Genomic DNA, 23066 nt, shown 5'->3' on the forward strand with positions numbered 1-23066 from the left:
ATGTAACTTAGCACAAATGTTTACCACCATGAGACGGATTGTCAAGCACAAGAACCAGGTCCCTAGGTCTAAGGTCAAGGTCACAGATAGAGGTCAAAGGTCAAATTCAAGAATGACTGTTTGGAGCATTTCTTCTTCATGCATGGAGAGATTTTGATGCAACTTGGCACAAATGTTCACACCATGAGGCACCCTTGTTTTTAGAATTATTTCTCTTTGTTGTTACTATAAATAGATTATATTGTAACTTTTTTATTACTGGTCGTAGGGAAAAATCGAGACCACTTTTCTGTGGTACAACATGGATGTTACATACAATTTTTAGGTGTATTTTGACCTATCTCTACCTGGTAAAGAGTGTCTTGTGGAATTATATTATATAGAATAATTTTTTTTTATTTTTTTTTTTATTTATTTCCCTTTGTTGTTACTATAAATAACTTATATGGTAACTTTTTTATAATCGGCCAAAAAATTCCATATGAAAACAACTGTAGGTTTTTATATATGCAAATGTTAATCCATGTGTTTTGTAAGAACACTGTATATATAGTACAATATTGTTGTATATCATTGACAGATATCAGTTCATTATGTTCTACTGCAGTAGAGAAAATTAGGTGCATTCCAGTAGGGGACTTTGTATTGCATGGCAATACTTCATTCACTTGTCGAAAAAGTTGTTTAATTTGATGTATTAAAATACTAAAATTCTTCAGGACCTGAAGCAGTTGTTTCACAGGAAGTTGCTTTATAAAGGTGATCACAATGACAGCTGCATACAAGTTAAATATTTCTACCCCACCAAGTACCCTAACAATTTTAAAAGGTTGCACATGTACAATACTGTCTGTATGTCCCTGTGTGAGGGAAGATTGTTTTCACAAACTGGAGAGATACCAAGATAAATCAAAGTAACTTGTCAAAACTTCAATGTCTCCCCTAAGACATGAAAAACAAATTTTCCAATAAACCAAATCAAATGACTGAATAAATAATGTCAAAATGAAGTAGTTATTACACATGTCTGTAAACTGGTCCTGCCAACTTAGAATTCCTAGCCAGTACACAACTTACATAATTACTTAAATGGCCTAGAAAATTGCATCTCTGCATATACTGCCAAGTTTATTTTTCATTACTAATAAAGTTCCCTATTGTACACCAAGAACAAATATAAACCAAACTTCTGTACTAAGGAAATTTCAAAGACCAGCCCAAGTTTATTTTAACTGTTTAGTTGCAGCGGCCTTGTCCAGCAAGCATCCACTGCATTGCATTAAATAACAGACATGTTTGTATATTCTGAAAAGGTTTCAATTAAAATTCCCATAATTGCAATACTATATGATCCTTTTTTTATGTCACGGTTGATACATCTGTTAATTTTCTGTGTAGTTAAAACAATGACAGAAGTTGTTTTGGAGCAGATGACATCCAAATTGCAACAATGAGTCCATCTGAAATCATCATAAGTTAAGCATCTATCACAGCATTAAATCAACAGTGTTTGCAGAATTCTTCCACATCTGCTGATACACAAATGCCGACTGCAAACTGGGAAATCACTCTTTATTCTCCTGTAATATCTCAACTGGTCTATACTTTTTCATTCTGTGTGATTTTAAGTTCTGTCCAAAATCCTTTCTGGCATCAAGTCAGCCTCTGCTTCTTCGCCTGTAACAGAATTTAAAATAAAGCTGGTTGTAATACACACAGTTTTTTGCTTTGATTATTTCTAACAGTGTATGGTCTACAGTGTATGGTGATTTTAGAGAAATAGGTTTATAGAGTCAACTTGTCACATATTGTTTTCCTTGCCATCTAATTGATAAGATTGTATAAGGTATGGATGAATGATATAAATGTTTTTATGCTCTTAACTGAAATATCTGGGGAAATAAAAATAACTGGAGATAAAGCAAAAAACCAGAAGATTTTGTTACGTGACCAGATATTAAATTTGGTGGTGTTCATTGGTTGATGTATTTGAGCCATGCCATGAGAAAATCAACATAGTGGCTTTGCCACCAGCATGGATCCAGAGCAGCCGCGCAGTCTGGTCAGGATCCATGCTGTTCGCTAACGGTTTCTCTAATTGCAGTAGGCTTTAAAAGCGAACAGCATGGATCCTGACCAGACTGCGCGGATGCACAGGCTGGTCTGGATCCACGCTGGTCGCAAAGCCGCTATGTTGATTTTCTCATGGCACGGCTCATTTGTCTTTTTAGTATTAAATAGTCCTATACTTTGGGCGTACTGCAAAATACAGACAAAACACTGATGCAAACCATGAGCAGATGGCAAAGTATATTCATGCAAAATCCATTTGCATGACATCACTCCTTAAAAGCTCTACATTTAACAAGAGCTTCATTATGGAAGTATGGGGTCAAAATATTACCAGTGATTTTCAGACAAAAGAATAGATAGGACAAACAATGTACCTGTAATTGTGAAACTGGATAAGTCTTGCACTATATGGCAATGTGTGACCATGATGGTAAGCAAATGTTCAAAGTTTGAAAGCTTTATATCATACAATTTAGACAAAATATGGAATGGTATGCGAAATTTAACTAATTGCTATAAAAAATGGCCATAACAGAGCTAAAGTCCTTATCCTGGTTATGTAGTCTTGCCTACATATGTAGCAATGAAGGTAAACAAGTGGTCAAAGTTTCAAAGCCATATGACAAACAGGTTAGGCAAAATATGGACTGGTAAGAAAATTTTTACTGATTTCCAAGTCCAAAAAGGGACATAATTCAGCCAAAATAGTTATTATTATTATTATTATTATTATACCGGATTTATATAGCGCCCTTTTCATGATAAACATGTTCAAAGGCAAAATAGTTGACAGAGTTATGTACTCTTTCCTACAGATGGAGATCATGACGAGAAACAAGTGTTCAAAGTTTCAAAGTCACATGTCAAATAGTTGTTACAAAACATGGACTTGTACGAAAACTGAACCAATTTCAAAGTTTAAAAAGGGCCATAATTCAGCCAAAATAGTTGACAGAGTTATTTACTCTTGCCAACAGATGGAGATCATGATGATAAAAAAGTGTTCAAAGTTTCAAGTCAAATAGTTTTTACAAAACATGGACATGTACAAAATCTGAACCAAATTCAAAGTCCAGAAAGGGCCATAATTCAGCCAAAATACTTGACAGTGTTATGTACACTTGCCTACAGGTAGAGACTGTTATAATAAACAAGTGTTCCAAGTTTAAAGTAAATATCTTTGATGGTATACAAGATATTACCATTTCATAAAAACTTTAACCGACACCGACGCTGGGGTGAGTAGTATAGCTCTCCATATTCCTCGAATAGTCGAGCTAAAAATGTCAAAAGAGACTGAGATTTCAACATAATTATGTTAGGTTCTTGTCAGACAATTATCAAAATATATAAAGCAATCCTACAAAGCGCTGTGTACATGTACCGGTACATATTAAAATTCTACTTCTTACATTGTGTGAGCTACTTACAGAAGTTGGTTCAAAGTTACTGAAGTCTTGATATGGTCCTGAAGAAGTTTTGCCCTTTCTGCAAGATCAAAATATATCTATATAATGGCATGTCAGGCAAGATCAAAATACTGTAAAATCACTTAATTTCTTGGGCATGAAATTTCGTGGTTTTGATCGAAACAGCAATTTGGTGGGGATAAGAATTCGTGGATTTCAACTTTTGAACATAAAATGAACGGGAATTTTACTTGTTCATTGGGTTTAAATTTCGTAGATTGACTCAACCATGAAATCTATGAAAATTAGTCGCCCACGGATATTAAAATGGAATTATGCGCATTTTTCAAGTAACAATCCAGCTGAAATAGATGTGTGTGTGAAAAGGGTGGAGGAAATTATAGCTTTTAACCCAATATAGCAAACTCTTCCTGTTACCAGTATGAAATAATAACTTTCCAAATATGACTTTTCTTATCACTGCGTAGAAGATTGAAGAAAAGAACTAATATTTTTTTAGTCAGATTTCTTTTATTCTAAAGCATCAACTTCAAATACTTCTGCAGCATTATCATTAATTTAACACATTTAAATGCACAGCAGGTGAAAATAGCTTTTATAAAACATTCACCAAAACACACTATGTGCAGTAAGATGCACATAATGCCACTTTAATGATTTTACAGTATCAATGTAAAATGGCATGTCAGGCAAGATCAAAATATCAATGTAAAATGGCATGTCAGGCAAGATCAAAATATCAATGTATAATGGCATGTCAGGCAAGATCACAATATCAATGTATAATGGCATGTCAGGCAAGATCAATATTTCAATGTATAATGGCATGTCAGGCAAGATCAAAATATCAATGTAAAATGGCATGTCAGGCAAGATCAAAATATCATTTATTATTATACTTTATACTCATGACACCGTGATCCATAGATCTGTGCTCACACTATTGAGCTAAGTGGGCAGGCTAAATATCATTATAAAATGGCATGTCAGGCAAGGTTTTTCCCATCTTTTTGACAGTCATAACATGAATTGTTTTCTACAGATATTTAGATATCACCACACACATCTGGTGTTACAAATATCTAAACAATGGAAGCTCAAGTTTAAATATGTAAACTGCAAATTATAACGTTTCATCAGTGTAGGTGATACATGATCCATATGCTGTATACACATTTAGTATGATGTATAAAACAAGAGAACTCTCAAGCAAGCAGTGACCTTTATGAAATTAAAAATGCAATCAATGTAAATGGTGTTAGTGCATTCACTGCAATGAGGACCATGAGACTGTTAGATTCAATGTCAGAGCATTTATTGAAAGTAAGGCAATCATTCAGTATAATACCCTTCTTCTTTTGGTGGAGAGCCCCTCTTCTGTCGTGTCAATCTATGCTGAGGGAATGATGGCATGAGCTCAGGATCACAAGCTGTAAGTATAAAAATATTTGCTTTGTATGATTATAGACCAAGATCACATTTATTACACTGCTTTATAATCACATACTTCACTGGTAACTCTAATGGCAACATGCTGCACATGGATAAGACTAAATCTATCCTGTTCTGTAATGGCCGAGACATTTCATTAACTTCAAACATCTTACTCACAAATTCTAATCATAAGTTACATAACTGCATATTATTTGAACTAAAATTTAATCATGAAAAAAGCAATTGGCTTATTTGCACCATACCAGAGTCTTTTTCCAGGGAACATGGAGGTTAATGGTTACAGAGAACTGAATTTCAAGACCAGTTTCAGAATTCAACTTTATCATTGGTCAATTTCAAGATCAAAACCAGAATAAACCAATCGAATGCAAGAGACTGACACTGGTCTCTTAACTCAGTTTTATAACCATTTTGACCCCACAGGGATTGGATCTGCCACCTCAACATTCAGGAGCCACTGTCTTTTCCACAACAGGATTGCTTCAATAAAAACCTGTATCAAACTAGTACTCAGAGGACACCGCAACATCAAAACATATTTCAGCATATAACTATTGTCTAACAAGAGCACCGCAAATGCCGAGCAACATACGCCCGAAGGTATGACCTTTGACCCCTAAGTGTGACCTTGACCTTGTAGCCATCCAGAACATGCACTCTGCACATAGTCTCGAAGTGGTGAACATTTGTGTCAAGTTTCTTCGAAATCCTTCAAGGGGGTTCAAGAGTTACAGAGTGATGACCTTTGACCCCTAAGTGTGACCTTGATCTGGAAGCGAGACATCTAGAACATGCACTCTGCAGGTCGTCTCGATGTGGTGGACATTTGTGCCAAGTTTCTTTACAATCCTTCAAGCAGTCCAAGAGTTACAGAGCGGACACGAAACACACTCATAATTATGACTATTGACCTCCAAGTGTGACCTTGACCTTGAAGCGAGCCATCCAGAACATGTGCTATGCATGTTGTCTCGATGTGGTGAACATTTGTGTCAAGTTTCTTTGAAATCCTTCAAGGGGGTCAAGAGTTACAGAGCGGACAAGAAATTGCTAACAGACAGATGGATGGACAGACAGACACTGGGGATATAACATAATACGTCCCTTCGGGCGTATAATACAATAGGTTATAATACGTCCCTTTGGGCGTATAATAACCTATTGCAGTTGTGTAAACAAGGCTTTGTCAAGTGACGCCATGAGTACTTTTAACAAGGGGGCATGGTAGCCCTAGATCGCTCACCTGAGTTTTGCAATAGCCTTGAACCATTATGATGAAGATCAAACAGGGAAAATATCTTTGAAATTATTTTAATATTGAGTCAGAGGTTTCTGACAAGATTTAGATATATACAGGAACCACTTTACATAAACAATACAGGACAAAGTGACTACACACTCTAGTGGCCATGTTTTTGACAAACCATAATAACCAGAACAAACTTTGTAATGGGTCAATGAAGGAACATTCCAGTTTAACTTTCTCAAATTCAGACCTGAACTTTTTGAGATGATGATGTTTAAAGAGGTTTATTATATATTTAGCTCTGGCAGCCATGTCTTTAAAGACAGCATAAGATTTGAACAATCTTGAAGGAGGGTCTTCCAAGGAAAATTTCTGCAAAATTGTTTCAAAACAGCATTTTAGTGAAACATGACATTTGAAGATTTATATATTCTTTGCTCTGGTGGCCTTGTTCCTCAGCAAATCCCAACTGTTTGAACATTCTTGGTAAATGGTCACCTAAGCAACGATTGCAAAAATCAGACCAGAAGTTCTACTTTACACATACCAAAATAATTTAAACATATTTTAAGAAGACTTCAACAAGAAAATATTCCTTAACATGATTTTGAAATCAGTCCAGCAGTTCCTGAAAAGACAATCAAAATTTACCCTATACATAAACAAAGAAAACCTGCCTCACTCCCTGGTGACTATTACTTCTAATGAAGCAGAATGAGCTGAAAAATATTTGGCACCAAGTCACCGAAAGACCATCGCTGTGAAGCTATTTAGAAATCAGGCCAGCAGTTTCTGACAACATTCTTAATATAACAGACTGACTGATGGAAGGACAGATGGGACGACAAAGTGATTTCTATAGAGCTTCTGCCAAAAAGCAGTGTCCTAAAATAAGAGCTTACGTAATGGCTGCTCTTTGAAATATGAGCTATCTAAGCAGTCCTCAGCGGTGGCCCTCTTGTTTGGATCATACATAAACAGAAAGTTTAGAAGCCGGATACCAGCATCTGACAACCAGGAAAACTTGTGCCGAAGATTGTTGTATCTGAAAATGAAAAAGTGGAAGCTACATTTTTCTTTTTGCCCATACTTCAATAGTGTTTCAGCCTGGATATATGACAAACCAGTACTAGTCTTGCCTCTCCAAGTAACTGACAACTTTCTCAAGTATAACTAAGGACACCTGACAAATGAATCTTCTTCCGTTCATCTAGATTCTCAGGCCATATTACAGGATGAAATTTAGACACGCTGCCACAGTTCCTTCTGTGATGACTGTGCTTTACACTCAGCTGAAATCGATATGAAACCTCATTTTTTAAATTAAACAAGAGCTGTCCGTAAGACAGCCAAGCTCGACTATTCGAAATATTGTCACAGAAGCAGGAAATTATTACCCAAAATGTTAAATATCAAAAGAGTTTTAAGTTCGAAAGGGGGACATAATTTGAACAAAATAGATATCAGAGTTATGGGACTTGATGTTATCAACTAGTTTTATAACCCCGAAGAAACATGTTAAGTTTCAATTCAATATCTGCATTAGTTTTGGGGATAGTAACTTGCATGTAAAACTTTAACCAGAATTTTCTAAGTCCAAAAGGGGACATAATTTGCTCAAAATACATGTTAAGAGCTATGGAACTTGACCAAGTGAGGCTGGTAATTGACCTAGAAAAAGAATAAATAAGTTTCAAAGCTATATGCCTTTTGGTAATAGCTGTATGTACTTGCACACAAAACTTTAACCAGGATTTTCTAAGTCCATAAGGGGGCATAATTTGCCCAAAATACATGTCAGAGTTATGGGACTTGGTGCTATCAACTAGTTCTATAACCCCGAAGACACATGTGAAGTTTCAAATCAATATCTGTAGTAGTTTTGAGATAGTTACTTGCATGTAAAACTTTAACCAGGATTTTCTAAGTCCAAAAGGGGGCATAATTTGCCAAAAATACATGTCAGAGTTATGGGACTTGACCCAGTGAGGTAGGTAATTGATCTAGAAAAAGAAAAAATAAGTTTCAAATCTATATGCCATCTAGTAATAGCTGTATGTACTTGCACGCAAAACTTTAACCAGAATTTTCTAAGTCCAAAAGGGGGCATAATTTGGCCAAAATACATGTCAGAGTTATGGGACTTGACCCAGTGAGGTAGGTAATTGATCTAGAAAAAGAAAAAATAAGTTTCAAATCCATATGCCTTTTAGTAATAGCTGTATGTACTTGCACGCAAAACTTTAACCAGAATTATCTAAGTCCAAAAGGGGGCATAATTTGCCCAAAATGAAGGTCAGAGTTATGGGACTTGGTGCTATCAACTAGTTTTATAACCCCGAAGACACATGTGAAGTTTCAATTCAATATCTGCATTAGTTTTGGAGATAGTAACTTGCATGTAAAACTTTAACCAGAATTTTCTAAGTCCAAAAGGGGGCATAATTTGCTCAAAATACATGTTAGAGTTATGGAACTTGACCCAGTGAGGTTGGTAATTGACCTAGAAAAAGAATAAATAAGTTTCAAAGCTATATGCCTTTAAATGATAGCTGTATGTACTTGCATGCAAAAACTTAACCAAAGTGTGACGCCGACGCCGACGCCGACGCCAGGGTGAGTAGAATAGCTAGACTATTCTTCGAATAGTCGAGCTAAAAAAAAAAAATCATGTATTTCTATCCAAAGTAAAATTTGACCACATGTCCTGTTCTACAGAACTGAAACTTACGGTTGTTTTTTAAGAGTGAACTGTTTCAATGCTGGGAGATCTGAGAATCCCGGCCATATAGTGTCATTTGGTGTCCCGAACATTTCCACAATCAGGTCTATCTGATGTATTTCTGAGTTACCCGGTAATAACGGTTTGTGAGCTAACAACTCACCCAGTATACAACCTGCTGACCTGAAAATAGAGTGAAATAAACAGTCAGTTACTGCAGTCTTGATATCATGTGCATGAATTCATTTACTAGTGGTCAATAATTTTATTTGCAATACACCTTCAAGTCTTGCACACAATTGATAATTCTGTTGAAACAAGAGCTTGTAGAACACGAAATGCCCCCCTTGATGCATTCAGTAATTGCACAAGGAACAGAAATTATTTGGTCACTGTGCACTGGATGTTTGACATTCTGACCTCAAATCAATAATATGGGTCATTTACCAGTCATAAGTGACCTCCGTATCAAATGTGACCTTAGACCAAGGCATTCTCTAGTTATTTGGCAAAAAAAAGTTCTACTGTTCTGGGTCAATGTGACCTTGACCTTTGACCTACTGATCCCAAAATCAATAGGGGTCATCTGCTGGTCATGACCAACCTCCCTATCAACTTTCATGATCCTATGCCTAAGCGTTTTTGAGTTATCATCCAGATACCGTTGAAATGTTCTGGGTCACTGTGACCAATGACCTTTGACCTACTGACCTCAAAATCAATAGGGGTCATCTGCTGGTCATGATCAACATCCCTATTAAGTTTGATGATCCTAGGCCCAAGCGTTCTCAAGTGATAGTCCAGAAACTGTTTAATTGTTCCGGGTCACAGTGACCTATGACCTACTGACCTCAAAATCAATAGGGGTCATCTGCTGGTCATGTCTAACCTCCCTATCAATTTTCATGATCCTAGGCCCAAGTGTTCTTGAGTTATCATCCGGAAACCGTTTAACTGTTCCGGGTCACTGTGACCTATGACCTTTGACCTACTGACCTCAAAATCAATAGGGGTCATCTGCTGGTCACGACCAACATCCGTATCAACTTTCATGATCCTAGGCCCAAGCGTTCTTATCAGCTGGAAACCGTTTAACTGTTCCGGGTCACTTTGACCTTTACCTATGACCTACTGACCTCAAAATCAATAGGGTTCATCTGCTGGTCATGTCCAACCTCCCTATCAACTTTCATGATCCTAGGCCCAAGTGTTCTTGAGTTACCATCCGGAAACCGTTTAACTGTTCCGGGTCACTGTGACCTTGACCTTTGACCTCAAAATCAATAGGGGTCATCTACTGGTCATGACTAACCTCCTATCATCTTTCATGATCGTAGGCCTAAGCGTTCTTGAGTTATCATCCGGAAATGGTTTAACTGTTCTGGGTCACTGTGACCTTGACCTTTGACCAACTGACCTCAAAATCAATAGGGGTCATCTGCTGGTCATGACCTACCTCTCTATCAAATTTCATGATCCTAGGCCCAAGCGTTCTTGAGTTATCATCCGGAAACCGATTGGTCTACGAACCGACCGACCGACAGACATCTGCAAAACAATATACCCCACCTTCTTCGAAGGGGGGGGCATAAAAATCCTATACAAGTCCGTTTTGTATCTGTGAATCAGACTGGTTGCAAGTATTAGCGGAAACAAAACCATCATAAACAGTATCCAAGTCTTACACAAATCATAACCAGAATGTTGCTGTCATTTAGTTCTGAACTTATGACAACTATCATATGTCTGTTTTAAGTTCCACTTTCAAGATGAACATACATGTAGTTAAGACTAAAATATTTTACAACCCAGCCCTACTTTTAAATATCAAGTAATTACAATAGATATACAAAAAATGTTCAAAATGTTCGAAGGTTTGTCTTACCACATGTCTATGCCTGTTGTGTGTGTTTTGGTACCTAGCAACAATTCTGGTGCTCTATACCTAGAATATTTTACAATTTTATTGAAATGTCTGGATACAGGAATAAAATGTTGGCCCTATATTCATTAATGTTCAAAGAGGAAAAAATATCTAAATGAAGTTTTTTTCTGTCTGATATATTGTTCATTATCAAATAAAAGTTTAAATAAGTTATAATACCAACATACAGTAAATGCTGCCATTGCCATGTTTCTATATATAGTATATATATTTTATGTGGTTTTAATCAGGATTAATTGGTTGATCATCTTCACTGATGTCATAATTAACCTGTTATTTTATAACTCTACCTATTCCTTTTTTTTATTTTAGCCAAATATGATTATCAACATCTGAAACAAATCACTAATCATTCACTGGATCATAAATAAATGAAAGTAGTCCTTGCATAGTCAAAGAATAGAATCTGATTTCCACCTTGCACAATTTGTGTTCTGATCTCTGTTAGTATGTGTTTTTTAGGTACAAGCCATACTTTTTTACAGAATATCTGTAGGTAACCACAAGTGGTCAGGAACAAGTGAAAATATAATTATTGTGTTCACATGAAGGAATCAGAACATCAGAAATGGTAAATCCTAAGTGCTTAAAGATTCAAAATGATAATCACTTACCACAATGTTACAACAATTGGAGTCATTGCCTTATTAGGTAACTCATACTTCCTTGCTAAACCAAAATCAGCTGAAAATATAAACTGCATTGTGTAAGAAAACAAATGAGCCACGCCATGGGAAAACCAACATAATGGCTTTGCAACCAGCATGGATCCAGACCAGCCTGCGCATCCGCGCAGTCTGGTCAGGATCCATGCTGTTCGCTAACGGTTTCTCCAATCCCAATAGGCTTTAAAAGCGAACTGCATGGATCCTAACCAGACTGCGCGGATGGTGTATCATCAATATACTGGTATAGACACATTGATACAGACTTTATCACCAATGACAGCCATAATATAGGCAAAAAAACTTCACAACTTTGTTAAATATTTCAAGTTCCAACACCTATAAGCCTCTTATCCTTTTAAAAAATAGTTTTTCAAACCAATAATACCATTATAAAACACAGCCTACAATCTGAAAATCATAATAAACATAAACTCACCAATTTTCAAAGAGCCTTTATCTGTCATGAGTAAATTTGAAACTTTTAAATCTCTGAAAAGGAAAGAACATTTTTACATGTGGCATACAGTCAATATTTTGAAGTACAGTTCAAATCCTGACTTGATTTAATATGGTTTAACATTTTCTCTAAAAGAAACTTTTTCTACAATGTAGCTTTTAACAAAACTTCTAACTGTCATACATAAACATAACTAGAGCTATCACTAAAGGTGATGAATGTACCCCCCGCATGCACTGACACAGTACACTGAATTTGACACACACAAGACTGCATAATTATGTGGACTGTATGAATACAGTATAGTAACTGTACAAAAAAACAAAGTCCCATAACTATGCAGCATATTTATCTAAAAGAATGTAACATGCACCATGCACAACTAGGGTTGGTACTGATCACTTGTGTGAAGTTTCATTAAATTGTGTGCAAGGGTTTGGTAGATTAGGCACGCACAAGATTGCATATGCAGGCTGTATGTACATAGTATGTTAACAAGAAACAAAGTCCCATAACTCTGCAATTTTTGTCGCTGAAAGAACCTAACATGCCCCATGCACAACTACTGTTGTTACTGATCAGTTGTGTGAAGTTTCATTAAATTGTGTCAAGGGGATAAGGAGAGATGGTGCGCACAAGATTGTATCTATGTATATAGTATAGTAACAAAAAAACAAAGTCCCATAACTCTGCAAAATTTTTTTCTGAAAGAACCTAACATGCCCCATGCACAACTACTGTTGTTACTGATCAGTTGTGTGAAGTTTCATTAAATTGTGTCAAGGGGATGAGGAGAGATGGTGCGCACAAGATTGTGTCTATGTATATAGTATAGTAACAAAAAAACAAAGTCCCATAACTCTGCAAATTTTTTTTCTAAAAGAACCTAACATGCCCCATGCACAACTACTGTTGGTACTGATCACTTATGTGAAGTTTGATTAAATTGTGTCAAGGGGATGAGGAGAGATGGTGCGCACAAGATTGTGTCTATGTATATAGTATAGTAACAAAAAAACAAAGTCCCATAACTCTGCAAATTTTTTTTCTTAAAGAACCTAACATGCCCCATGCACAACTACTGTTGGTACTGATCACTTGTGTGAAGTTTCATTAAGTTCTGTCAAGGGGATAAGGAGAGATGGTGCGCACAAGATTGCGTCTACGGACAGACGGACAGACAGACAGACAACCTGAAACCAGTATACCCCCCCTTACAACTTTGTTGTCGGGGGGTACAATAATTGAGCCGCACCATGAGAAAACCAACACAGTGCATTTGCGACCAGCATGGATCTAGACCATCCTGCGCATCCGCGCAGTCTGGTCAGGATCCATGCTGTTCGCTAACGTTTCTCTAACTGCAATAGGCTTTAAAAACCAACAGCATGGATCCTTACCACACTGCGCAGATGTGCAGGCTGGTCTGGATCCATGCTGGTCGCAAATGCACTATGTTGGTTTTCTCATGGCGCGGCTCAAAATGAATAGGTTCGTGTCTTTGTTTTTGAGATACTTGCCTATGATTAAAGAGATCTGCACATTACACATTATTTGGAATTATTTAATGTTTTGATCTGACATTTAAAAATCATATATTATCTTTAGAAAGATAGCAACATTGCCGCTTTAATAAATATATTCACTGGTTGCCTTTAATTACTAAAACAATTTTGATTTTCTGTGTACCAAGTCCAGGCTTTATCCTAAGTTTTCTGAATAAATGACGTTAAGCCATTACTTCCAGTTTAACAAACATGCAGAACTACCTTAAGTTGTAAAATTAGAGTTAAACATATAGAAAGCAGAAGTAGACTCCCTGGAGGCACTGAGCACTGCAAACACACCCAGATCTACACAATGCAATGTAGGCCAAACATAGAAACTGCAGAAAAAGATATAGGAGACATTCTTCAAATACCCATCAACATGTACATTTTAATTAAATGAAATATATATAATAAAATGGTGATAAGGTAAGAAGGGTGGGAGGGGGAAGAAAATAAATTGTAGAAAACAACTGATCCTTATGCCTACAACTAAAAACATCTTAACCTTTAGCCTGCTAAATTTCTAAAATGAACTGATCCATCATTGAATTTTGGCAATACCATTTATTATCCAAAGGGGTGTTCACTGAAAATTTACTGACTGAACAGCAAACAATGCCAACCATGATCAGACTGCACGGATGTGCAGGCTGATCTTGGTTTGCACTGGTCGCAAAGGCAGAATCACTTGCTGCCGGCAGGCTAAAGGTTAATCAGATCAAGTCTTACCTGTGAACAATGAAATTCTCATGTAAAAACCGTATTCCTCGGAACAACTGCTGCATGATACATTTTACCTAAAGTAAAAGTAAACAGTGCATTACATACCTGTACAATTTATTTGAAATTCAAACAGTTCTTTAAATCTGCTATTTTTTTAATACCACTTAAAATGTTTATGTAAGTTTATTACTTCTGCAACAAGGGCAGCGTTATAATGTTCTGACAAAAAAGGAGTCAAAATTGAAACCCTGAGAATTTTCATAATATGTTACAAGTGTATATAATTGTGGCATGTAGCATCAATATCGTACCTGGGCCTCAGAGAATGGTGATGGCATGTTATCTATCAATGAAGCCATGTAGCATCAATATCATACCTGGGCCTCAGAGAATGGTGATGGCATGTTATCTATCAATGAAGCCAGGTCCTGTTCACAATATTCCATCACAAGGAAGATCCTGTCCAAACTTTTACCAACCACGATCTCCTTTAACTGTACGATGTTGTCATGTCGCAAGTTCAGCAATATATTGATCTCCCGTAATGAACTGATTGGTATACCTAAGAGAAAACATGTCCTTGGGAGATAAAAAATGTCTAAGATAAAATAGTCAAATTTTATAAGTAAATCTGGAAGTCATGGACAGGTAGACACATTCCATACAGTAGCTACCATATATTAATATAAAATAAACATACATGTGTGTATAAATAGTACTGTGCCATAAAAGACATTATGGAAATTCTGCATTTCATTGTTAAATTCTAAATTTTGACTTTTATCTAGTAGTACAACACTTGTCCCCACAACCCATGACACCTGCCCCCAACATCCTCTCCCGCACTCACACACTCCCCTCCCCCCAGAAAAAAGTTCTTGTGTATTGAGTGTTTCTTACCACTTTTTTCATGATGCAGTTTCACTCTCTTCAAAGCTACAGTTGTTCCATTCCTTGTGTCCTTGGCTTTATCTAAATTAGAGAGGGATAAAACTCATCAATCGAGGACTTAGAAGGACATGTATACTTTACTGATATCTGAAGATCTGTCACTGAGGTGACAGAAAATAATTTGCCCTGTATGGCTTCATATATTCAACAATCTGATGAAATATAGCAAACTGATGAAACAGAGAACAAGAGTGCCAGACTGTCACAAAATACGCCCGTCATCGAACTTGGCCTAATTCAAGGGCCATAATCCAGGAGTGCCTGGGGCGATTTGGCTTGTTATCGAAATTGGCCGAGATATTATGCCCACAAACATTGTCAGCAAGTTTGGTGAAGATCGGATGAAAACTGTTCAACTTAGAGAGCGGACAAGCTAAATTTGCAGTTTTTCGAGTAATTCAAGGGCCATAATCCAAGAGTGCCTGAGGCGGTTTGGTGAAGATCGGATGAAAACTGTTCGACTTAGAGAGCGGACATGCTTTGGATGCCGACCGCCCGCCACAGGTGTTCACATAATACGCCCTGCTCTTTCAGAGACGGGCGTATAAAAATGAGAAAAACAGTTACATTCTACAGGAAAACAAGTTAGATCAGTTTACTATGTTCCAATAATTATGTTCATCACACTATTATCATCCATACCTCGGTACAGATTATTTCCATGATCATTTGTATCTCGGTACAGTTATTTCCATGCCTCACAACACTATGATTATCCATACCTCTATTCAGATTATTTCCATGATCATCCATACCTTGGTACAGATATTGTCATGCCTTACAACACCACTATTACTTTGGTACAGTTCAATCTATCATGAGATTTCAAGATTTCATGCCAAACTTTTTAACAGCTTCTAAGTTAAACAAGGGCCATAACTTGGTAAGAGTTACAAAACAGTAATTACTTTACAAGTTATAACAAATTCAGACCTTACTATGGCAATGACAACAACTTGCATGCAAAACTTCAACAAAATTTTATAAGTCAAAAAAGGTCCATAATTTGAAGTAAATTCAACTAAGAGTTATGTAACTTGGTTACTTCTGTAGGACTGATGAATGGGAAACATGTGAGGTTTTGATCCAATATTAGACTGGCTCCGATCCCTATGTTTGTTCTTATTTACAAATATATATGTTTTATTCATTAAGAGGGAAGTAACTCTAGCAGGTTGTTTCTACATTGACATTTTTTATTGCCCGTGGCTCCGAACATAGGTTCAGCCATCAGATAAAATGTGCTATTTTAGAGGCTTAAAATTTTCTTATAAAATGTTTGCAGTATTTATATAAAAACAAGAGCTGTCGGATGACAGCGCACTCGACTATTCGAAGAATTGATTGAAGAATGGGGTCAAAATATTACCACAGATATTCAGACAAAAGAAAAAACAAGATTAGACAAACAATGTTCCTGTATTTGTGGATTTCTGTAAGTCTTGCACTAAATGGCAATGTGGTAACGAATTTAAAAGTCCAAAAAAGGCCATAATTCAGCCAAAATAGTTGTCAGGGTTATGTACTCTTGCCTACAGATTGAAATCATGATGATAAACAAGTGTTCAAAGTTTAAAAGCAATATGTCAAATAGTTTTGACAAAACATGGACTTGTATGAAAACAGAACCAATTTCCAAGTCCAAAAAGGGTCATAATTCAGCCAAAATAGATGACAGAGGTATGTACTCTTTTCTACAGATAGACATTATTATACTGAACAAGTGATAAAAGTTTCAAAGCCATATGTCAAACACTTTACACTAAATATTAACTGGTACGAAAAACTTTACCATGATTTCTAAGTCAAAAGGGGCCATAATTCAGCCAAAATCCTTGATGGAGTTATGTACTCTTGCCTATAACTGGACATGGTGATGGTAAACAGGTGCTGAAAGTTTCAAAGCTTTATCTCAAAAGACTTTGTCAAAATATGAACTGGTACGAAAAACTTAACCAAGATTTCTAAGTCAAAAAGGGCCATAATTCAGCCAAAATCCTTGATGGAGTTATGTACTCTTGCCTATAACTGGGCATGGTGATGGTAAACAAGTGTTGAAAGTTTCAAAGCTTTATCAAAAAAGACTTTGTCAAAATATGAACTGGTACGAAAAACTTAACCGAGATTTTTAAGTCGAAAGGGGCCATAATTCAGCCAAAATCGTTGATGGAGTTATGTACTCTTGCTTATAACTGGACATGGTGATGGTAAACAAGAGTTGAAAGTTTCAAAGCTTTATCTCAAAAGACTTTGTCAAAATGTGGACTGGTACGAAAAACTTAACCAAGGTGTGACGCTGACGCCGACACCGACGCCGTGGTGAGTAGGATAGCTCTACTTATTCTTCGAATAGTCGAGCTAAAAATAACCATGCAGCCAGTGAGACAGGCTAATCCAATACAGTCATGTAGTTATTACTGAGAAATAGCTTGACAGTTAATTGCAAGCAAAACTTTAACTGAATTTTCTATGTTAAAAAAGGGGTCATAATTTTAACCAAAAGTTATCTACTTTGGTTATATCAGTAGGTTTGATGATTAGGAAGCCTTGTGTAAAGTTTCATTGTAATGCATGCAACGGTTACTGAGATATTAACTTAAATGTAAAGCTTAAACCAAGGTGTAACACAAACATCAACACCTGGGTTAGTAGAATAGCTTTCACTATTCTTTGAATAGTCCCACTAACAAGAGCTGTCACAGGAGACAGCGCCCTCGACTATTTCAAAGCTGGATAGTGAAACTGGGCACATCTGAGGAAGCTGAAGCTGTCACTGGAGTGTTTAATGACTCCAATGGTGGATGAAGATACTGCACAATAGCTTGTGTCCGTGTCAAAAATATTAAGTAATAAGAGAGATAAAGATAAAGTGTATCAAAACAGTAAATAAGTATAATTCTAAGCAAAAAGGGTGCATAATTCAAGAGTTATGCATCTTGTGTCATTATGATGTTGGTGATGATGTGGAACAACTACTTTAAGTTTGAATCAAATCCATTTAGTAATAAGAGAGATATAGTGAAAATGTATCAAATTAACCTTAAATTTTAAGTAAAAGGGGGCATAATTCATGAAATATTGGTGCCAGGGTTATGCACCTTGTGTCATATGATGTGGGTGATAAGGTGGAACAACTATTTGAAGTTTGAATCAAATCCATTTAGCAATAACTGAGATCGAGTGAAAGTGCATCAAAACTTCAACCTGAAATTCTCAGTAAAAAGGGGAGATAATTCATGAAATATTGGTGCAAGGGTTATGGTTCTTATGTCATATGATGTGAGTGATGATGTTGAACAACTATTTTAAGTTTGAATCAAATCCATTTAGTAATAACTGAGATAGAGTGAAAGTGCATCAAAACTTAAACCTGAAATTCTAAGTAAAAGTGGGGGATAATTCATGAAAAATTGGTGCCAGAGTTATGGACCTTGTGTCATATGATGTGGGTGATGATGTGGAACATCTGTTTTAAATTTGAATCAAATGCATATAGTAATAACTGAGATAGAGTGAAAGTGCACCAAAACTTTAACCTGAAATTCTAAGTAAAAAAGGGGGATAATTCATAAAATATTGGTGTGAGAGTTATGGCCCTTATGCCAGGTGATGTGGGTGATGATGAGGAATAACTATTTTAAGTTTAAAGGAAATCCATCACGTAATTACAGAGATAAGGAGAAAAAATATAAAGTGTAAAAAAACTTTAACCAAGGTGGGGACGCGGAAAGACGCCAACGCCGACGCCAGGGTGAGTAGGATAGCTCTCCATATACTTCTTATAGTCGAGCTAAAAATGCCTATGCATGGAATCTTTCTTTTATAACTGCTATAATTTTGCATAAACTTGGTTGATGCATCAATATAGACAATAACTGTTGTTCAATTCATCAGTAATTTTCTTATCAATAACAGCCCTACCATGTCCTTTAAATTGGTCATCCAAAGAATTCCCAGTTAAATGATTGGAAGAGCCAGTGATAATATCAAACTTACAAACAACTCCATAAGTGCCCTCCCCTATCCTTGTTTCTTTCTGGAACTCTTGGACAGGTCGACACTTTCCATACTGAAAGTCAACATACAATACGTAATCTTACCTTGTAGTATGATATATAAATCCCGCACTATAACTCAAACGATAACATGTTTGATAATTATGATTTTTCTTCATTAAAACGTTTCACTACAGAAAATATTTTTGTATAACATTACAGTATGCACTTAAATTCTATCATTGACAACCTTTTTGAGTGCAACAATGCATGAGAACCATAACAATCAGATAATATAAACATGCTGTCATTTAAATTATCGTGCTGGAGTAGTACTAGAATATTGTATACCAGATTTATATAGCGCCCTTTTTATGATAAACACGTTCAAAGGCGCTTTACATAGATAAACCAAAGTCATTAAGAGGTATGTTTTCTGAAACATCCAAGGTAACATTGCTCTTTTATTGACATGAAATAATATGTTCACCTTTTCTAGTAATTACATGTACAAGGGTGGAATAAATATAGCAAAATCAACAAGAGCTGTCGGAGGACAGCAACGCTCGACTATTCAACAGCCTTGTCGCTTGAATGAATACGGAAGTCGAAAAAGGGGCATAATTTAGTAAACAAGAGCTGTCGGAGGACAGCAACGCTCGACTATTCAACAGCCTTGTCGACTGAATGAATACGAAAGTCGAAAAAGGGGCATAATTTAAAAAAAGCAAAATAGGGTTATGGAACCTGCATAGTGCTTATCAGCTCATGACAGTGGACAAGTGTGTGAAGTTTCAATCCATTCCCATTAGAGGGTACTGAGATACCAGCTTACATATAAGAATTTAACCCAAAACTCCTAAGTTTAAAAAGGTGCATAATTTTCTAAAATGCAAAGTTGAGTTATTGACCCTTTGCACTGCATGTCATATCATGACAGTGAACAAGTGTGTGAAGTTTCAATCCTTTCCCATTAGTGGATACTGAGATACCAGCTTACATACAAAACCTTAACCAAAAAATTCTAAGTCGAAAAAGGGGCATAATTTTGTAAAAAAGCAAAATAGAGTTATGGAACCTGCTTTGTGCATGTCAGATCATGACAGTGAACAAGTGTGTGAAGTTTCAATCCATTCCAATTAGTGAGTACTGAGATACCAGCTTACATACAAAACCTTAACCAAAAAATTCTAAGTCGAAAAAGGGGCATAATTTTGTAAAAAAGCAAAATAGAGTTATGGACCTGTGCAATGTAAGTCAGTTTATCACAGTGAATAAGTGTGTGAAGTTTCAATCCATTCCCACAAGTGGTTACTGAGATACCAGCTTACATACAAAACCTTAACCAAAAATTTCTAAGTCAAAAAAGGGGCATAATTTTGTAAAAAAGCAAAATAGAGTTATGGGACCTGTGCAATGTAAGTCAGTTTATCACAGTGAATAAGTGTGTGAAGTTTCAATCCATTCCCACATGTGGTTGCTGAGATACCAGCTTACATACAAAACTTAACCAAATCGGGACGCGGACGCAGACGCCGACGCCGACGCATGGGCGAGTCCAATAGCTCTACTATTCTATGAATAGTCGAGCTAAAAAGTAAAATAGGGTTATGGAACCTGAATAGTGCTTATCAGCTCATGACAGTGGACAAGTGTATGAAGTTTCAATCCATTCCCATTAGTGGGTACTGAGATACCAGCTTACATATAAGAATTTAACCCAAAAATCCTAAGTTGAAAAAGGGGCATATTTTTGTAAAATGCGAAGTTGAGTTATTGACCCTTTGCACTGCATGTCATATCATGACAGTGAACTAGTGTGTGAAGTTTCAATCCTTTCCCATTAGTGGATACTGAGATAGCAGCTTACATACAAAAACTTAACCAAAAATTTCTATGTTGAAAAAGGGGCATAATTTTGTCAAAAAGCAAAAAAAAGTTATGGGACCTGCTTTGTGCATGTCAGATCATGACAGTGAACAAGTAAGTGGAGTTTCAATCCATTCCCATTAGTGAGTACTGAGATACCAGCTTACATACAAAACCTTAACCAAAAAATTCTAAGTCGAAAAAGGGGCATAATTTTGTAAAAAAGCAAAATAGAGTTATGGAACCTGTGCAATGAAGTCAGTTTATCACAGTAAATAAGTGTGTGAAGTTTCAATCCATTCCCTCAAGTGGTTGCTGAGATACCAGCTTACATACAAAAACTTAAACCAAATCGGAACGTGGAGGCGGACGCCGACGCATGGGCGAGTCCAATAGCTCTACTATTCTATGAATAGTTGAGCTAAAAATGTGTTACTTCTACAGTTTTTCTCTTCCTGATACTGATCAAAATAAACAATGGAACTACAAATGTACATGTAGAAATGTTTTACAAGTCTTCTTACTGAAATGTGTTATTTCTACATGAAAAAAAACAAGCTATACTCTATTAGCTTCTGGAATATCCATCCACTTTCCAGTCAGAAAAGAAAGAAAAGCTGGCTTCTCCTCTGATGGATGTCCATCATCATCACCATGGAAATGGGATTTTGACATCTGTAATTAAAATTATTAGCTATATAGTTACCTTTCTTAAATTTGTAACAAGCACCCCTGGTTTTTATTTAAGAAATGAAATGATTTTTTTCGGTGTTCATGCGAAATGAACGACAGAATAGAATCGGCAAATCCATAAATCATGTTAATATAAACGGAAGTGTTTATCGGCACGGCAGTCATGCAGATTATTTTTCTTATTCGCATGAGTCATCATTGACGGTCGTGCTGATTAGTATATTCATATCCGCACAAGGTGTTTCGGTAGCATTTCTATTTTTTGGCATAAGGTATATCTTAGTTTAAAAAAACTAGCTATTAAGGCATCATGTTCATTGTTTAAGACAATAAATCAATAGACTTTAATTAGATATTAAAACAACACTTCAACAAATACCATTATTCTATTAGTAAAATTAACTGAATAATTCATCTTCTTCTTTTTCTTCCGGTATCGATGCAGGGCCAAGAAATGACACTGTCGCATCGTGGTGACTATATACACAAGTGAGGGAGGGTACCAAGTGCCAAATTAAAAGCAGGATAAAAACAATAAGTAATGTAGTTAAATGGCAGCAGCGATCCCGTCCTTGAAGGCTTTCCTTGATGTGCGCGTTCCAAGATAGTCAGTGAGAACGGTCCCTAGGTATTTTGACTGTTTCGTTTGTTTTAGCTGTTTGCCATGGATGGTGTATTCGGCATTTATGTTTTTCTGCTTGTTGGAGATTCAGATTACTTCGCACTTGTCAGTTAACATTGTCATCAATTGCAAATAAATAAAAAAATAACAAAAATAATCGACATGACTTTCCAGACAAGATCGTCGTGCGAATAACGAAATTAATTGGCATGACCATTGTGCAGATAGCCTCGGCCAATATAAATACAAAAGTGCTCCAGCTAAAGATGTCTTTGAAAATCATTTATCACCTTGAATCACATTCAAAGAGACCTGATTAGCACCCATCTCTCTGGTAGCATAATAGAACTAAACAATAAAATTCAGCATGTAAATGTTGAACATTTGCATATACATGTCATTCACATCATGATGCTCTTATCCGACAACTGGGTACAACCAAATACAGGTAAGGTCTAAAGATTAAAATGAGCTGCAGAAAGAATTTAACTTGGATAAACAGAATTTATTTTGAAATACTAGAGACGAAGAAAAATGTTGTCCTGTTAAAGGAATACCGTTCAAATGTTTGTTTTCTGCAAAATGTGTAATTTATTACGAGAGTGTTTTTTTCTGGATTCTATTTTTTTGGGAGTTATTTCCCTTCTGCAGGGAGAAGTCAATGTCA

The 23066-nt window shown here is 36.2% G+C and overlaps 1 protein-coding gene across 2 annotated transcripts; it reads right to left on the reverse strand.

The window, feature by feature from the left end:
• Positions 1 to 915: 915 nt before the first annotated feature.
• LOC123549643 (cyclin-dependent kinase 10-like) lies at positions 916 to 23047 on the reverse strand. Of its 2 annotated transcripts, none has more exons than XM_045337895.2 (14): positions 22957 to 23047; positions 21649 to 21759; positions 19217 to 19289; positions 15170 to 15241; positions 14647 to 14831; positions 14276 to 14343; positions 11976 to 12028; positions 11486 to 11555; positions 10812 to 10871; positions 8936 to 9109; positions 7107 to 7249; positions 4852 to 4933; positions 3504 to 3561; positions 916 to 1677 (listed from the first exon to the last, which is right to left on the reverse strand). In XM_045337895.2, the coding sequence occupies exons 2-14, from the start codon at positions 21757 to 21759 to the stop codon at positions 1654 to 1656; spliced, it is 1173 nt and encodes a 390-aa protein (XP_045193830.1). In that variant the 5' UTR covers positions 22957 to 23047; the 3' UTR covers positions 916 to 1653. The 2 variants fall into 2 exon arrangements, with proteins under 2 accessions (XP_045193830.1, XP_045193831.1); XM_045337896.2 differs by having other exon boundaries at positions 22998 to 23040.
• Between the last annotated feature and the right edge of the window lie 19 nt (positions 23048 to 23066).

The sequence above is a fragment of the Mercenaria mercenaria genome, chromosome 6, assembly GCF_021730395.1.
Source record: "Mercenaria mercenaria strain notata chromosome 6, MADL_Memer_1, whole genome shotgun sequence".
NCBI classification, from domain to species: Eukaryota; Metazoa; Mollusca; class Bivalvia; order Venerida; family Veneridae; genus Mercenaria; species Mercenaria mercenaria.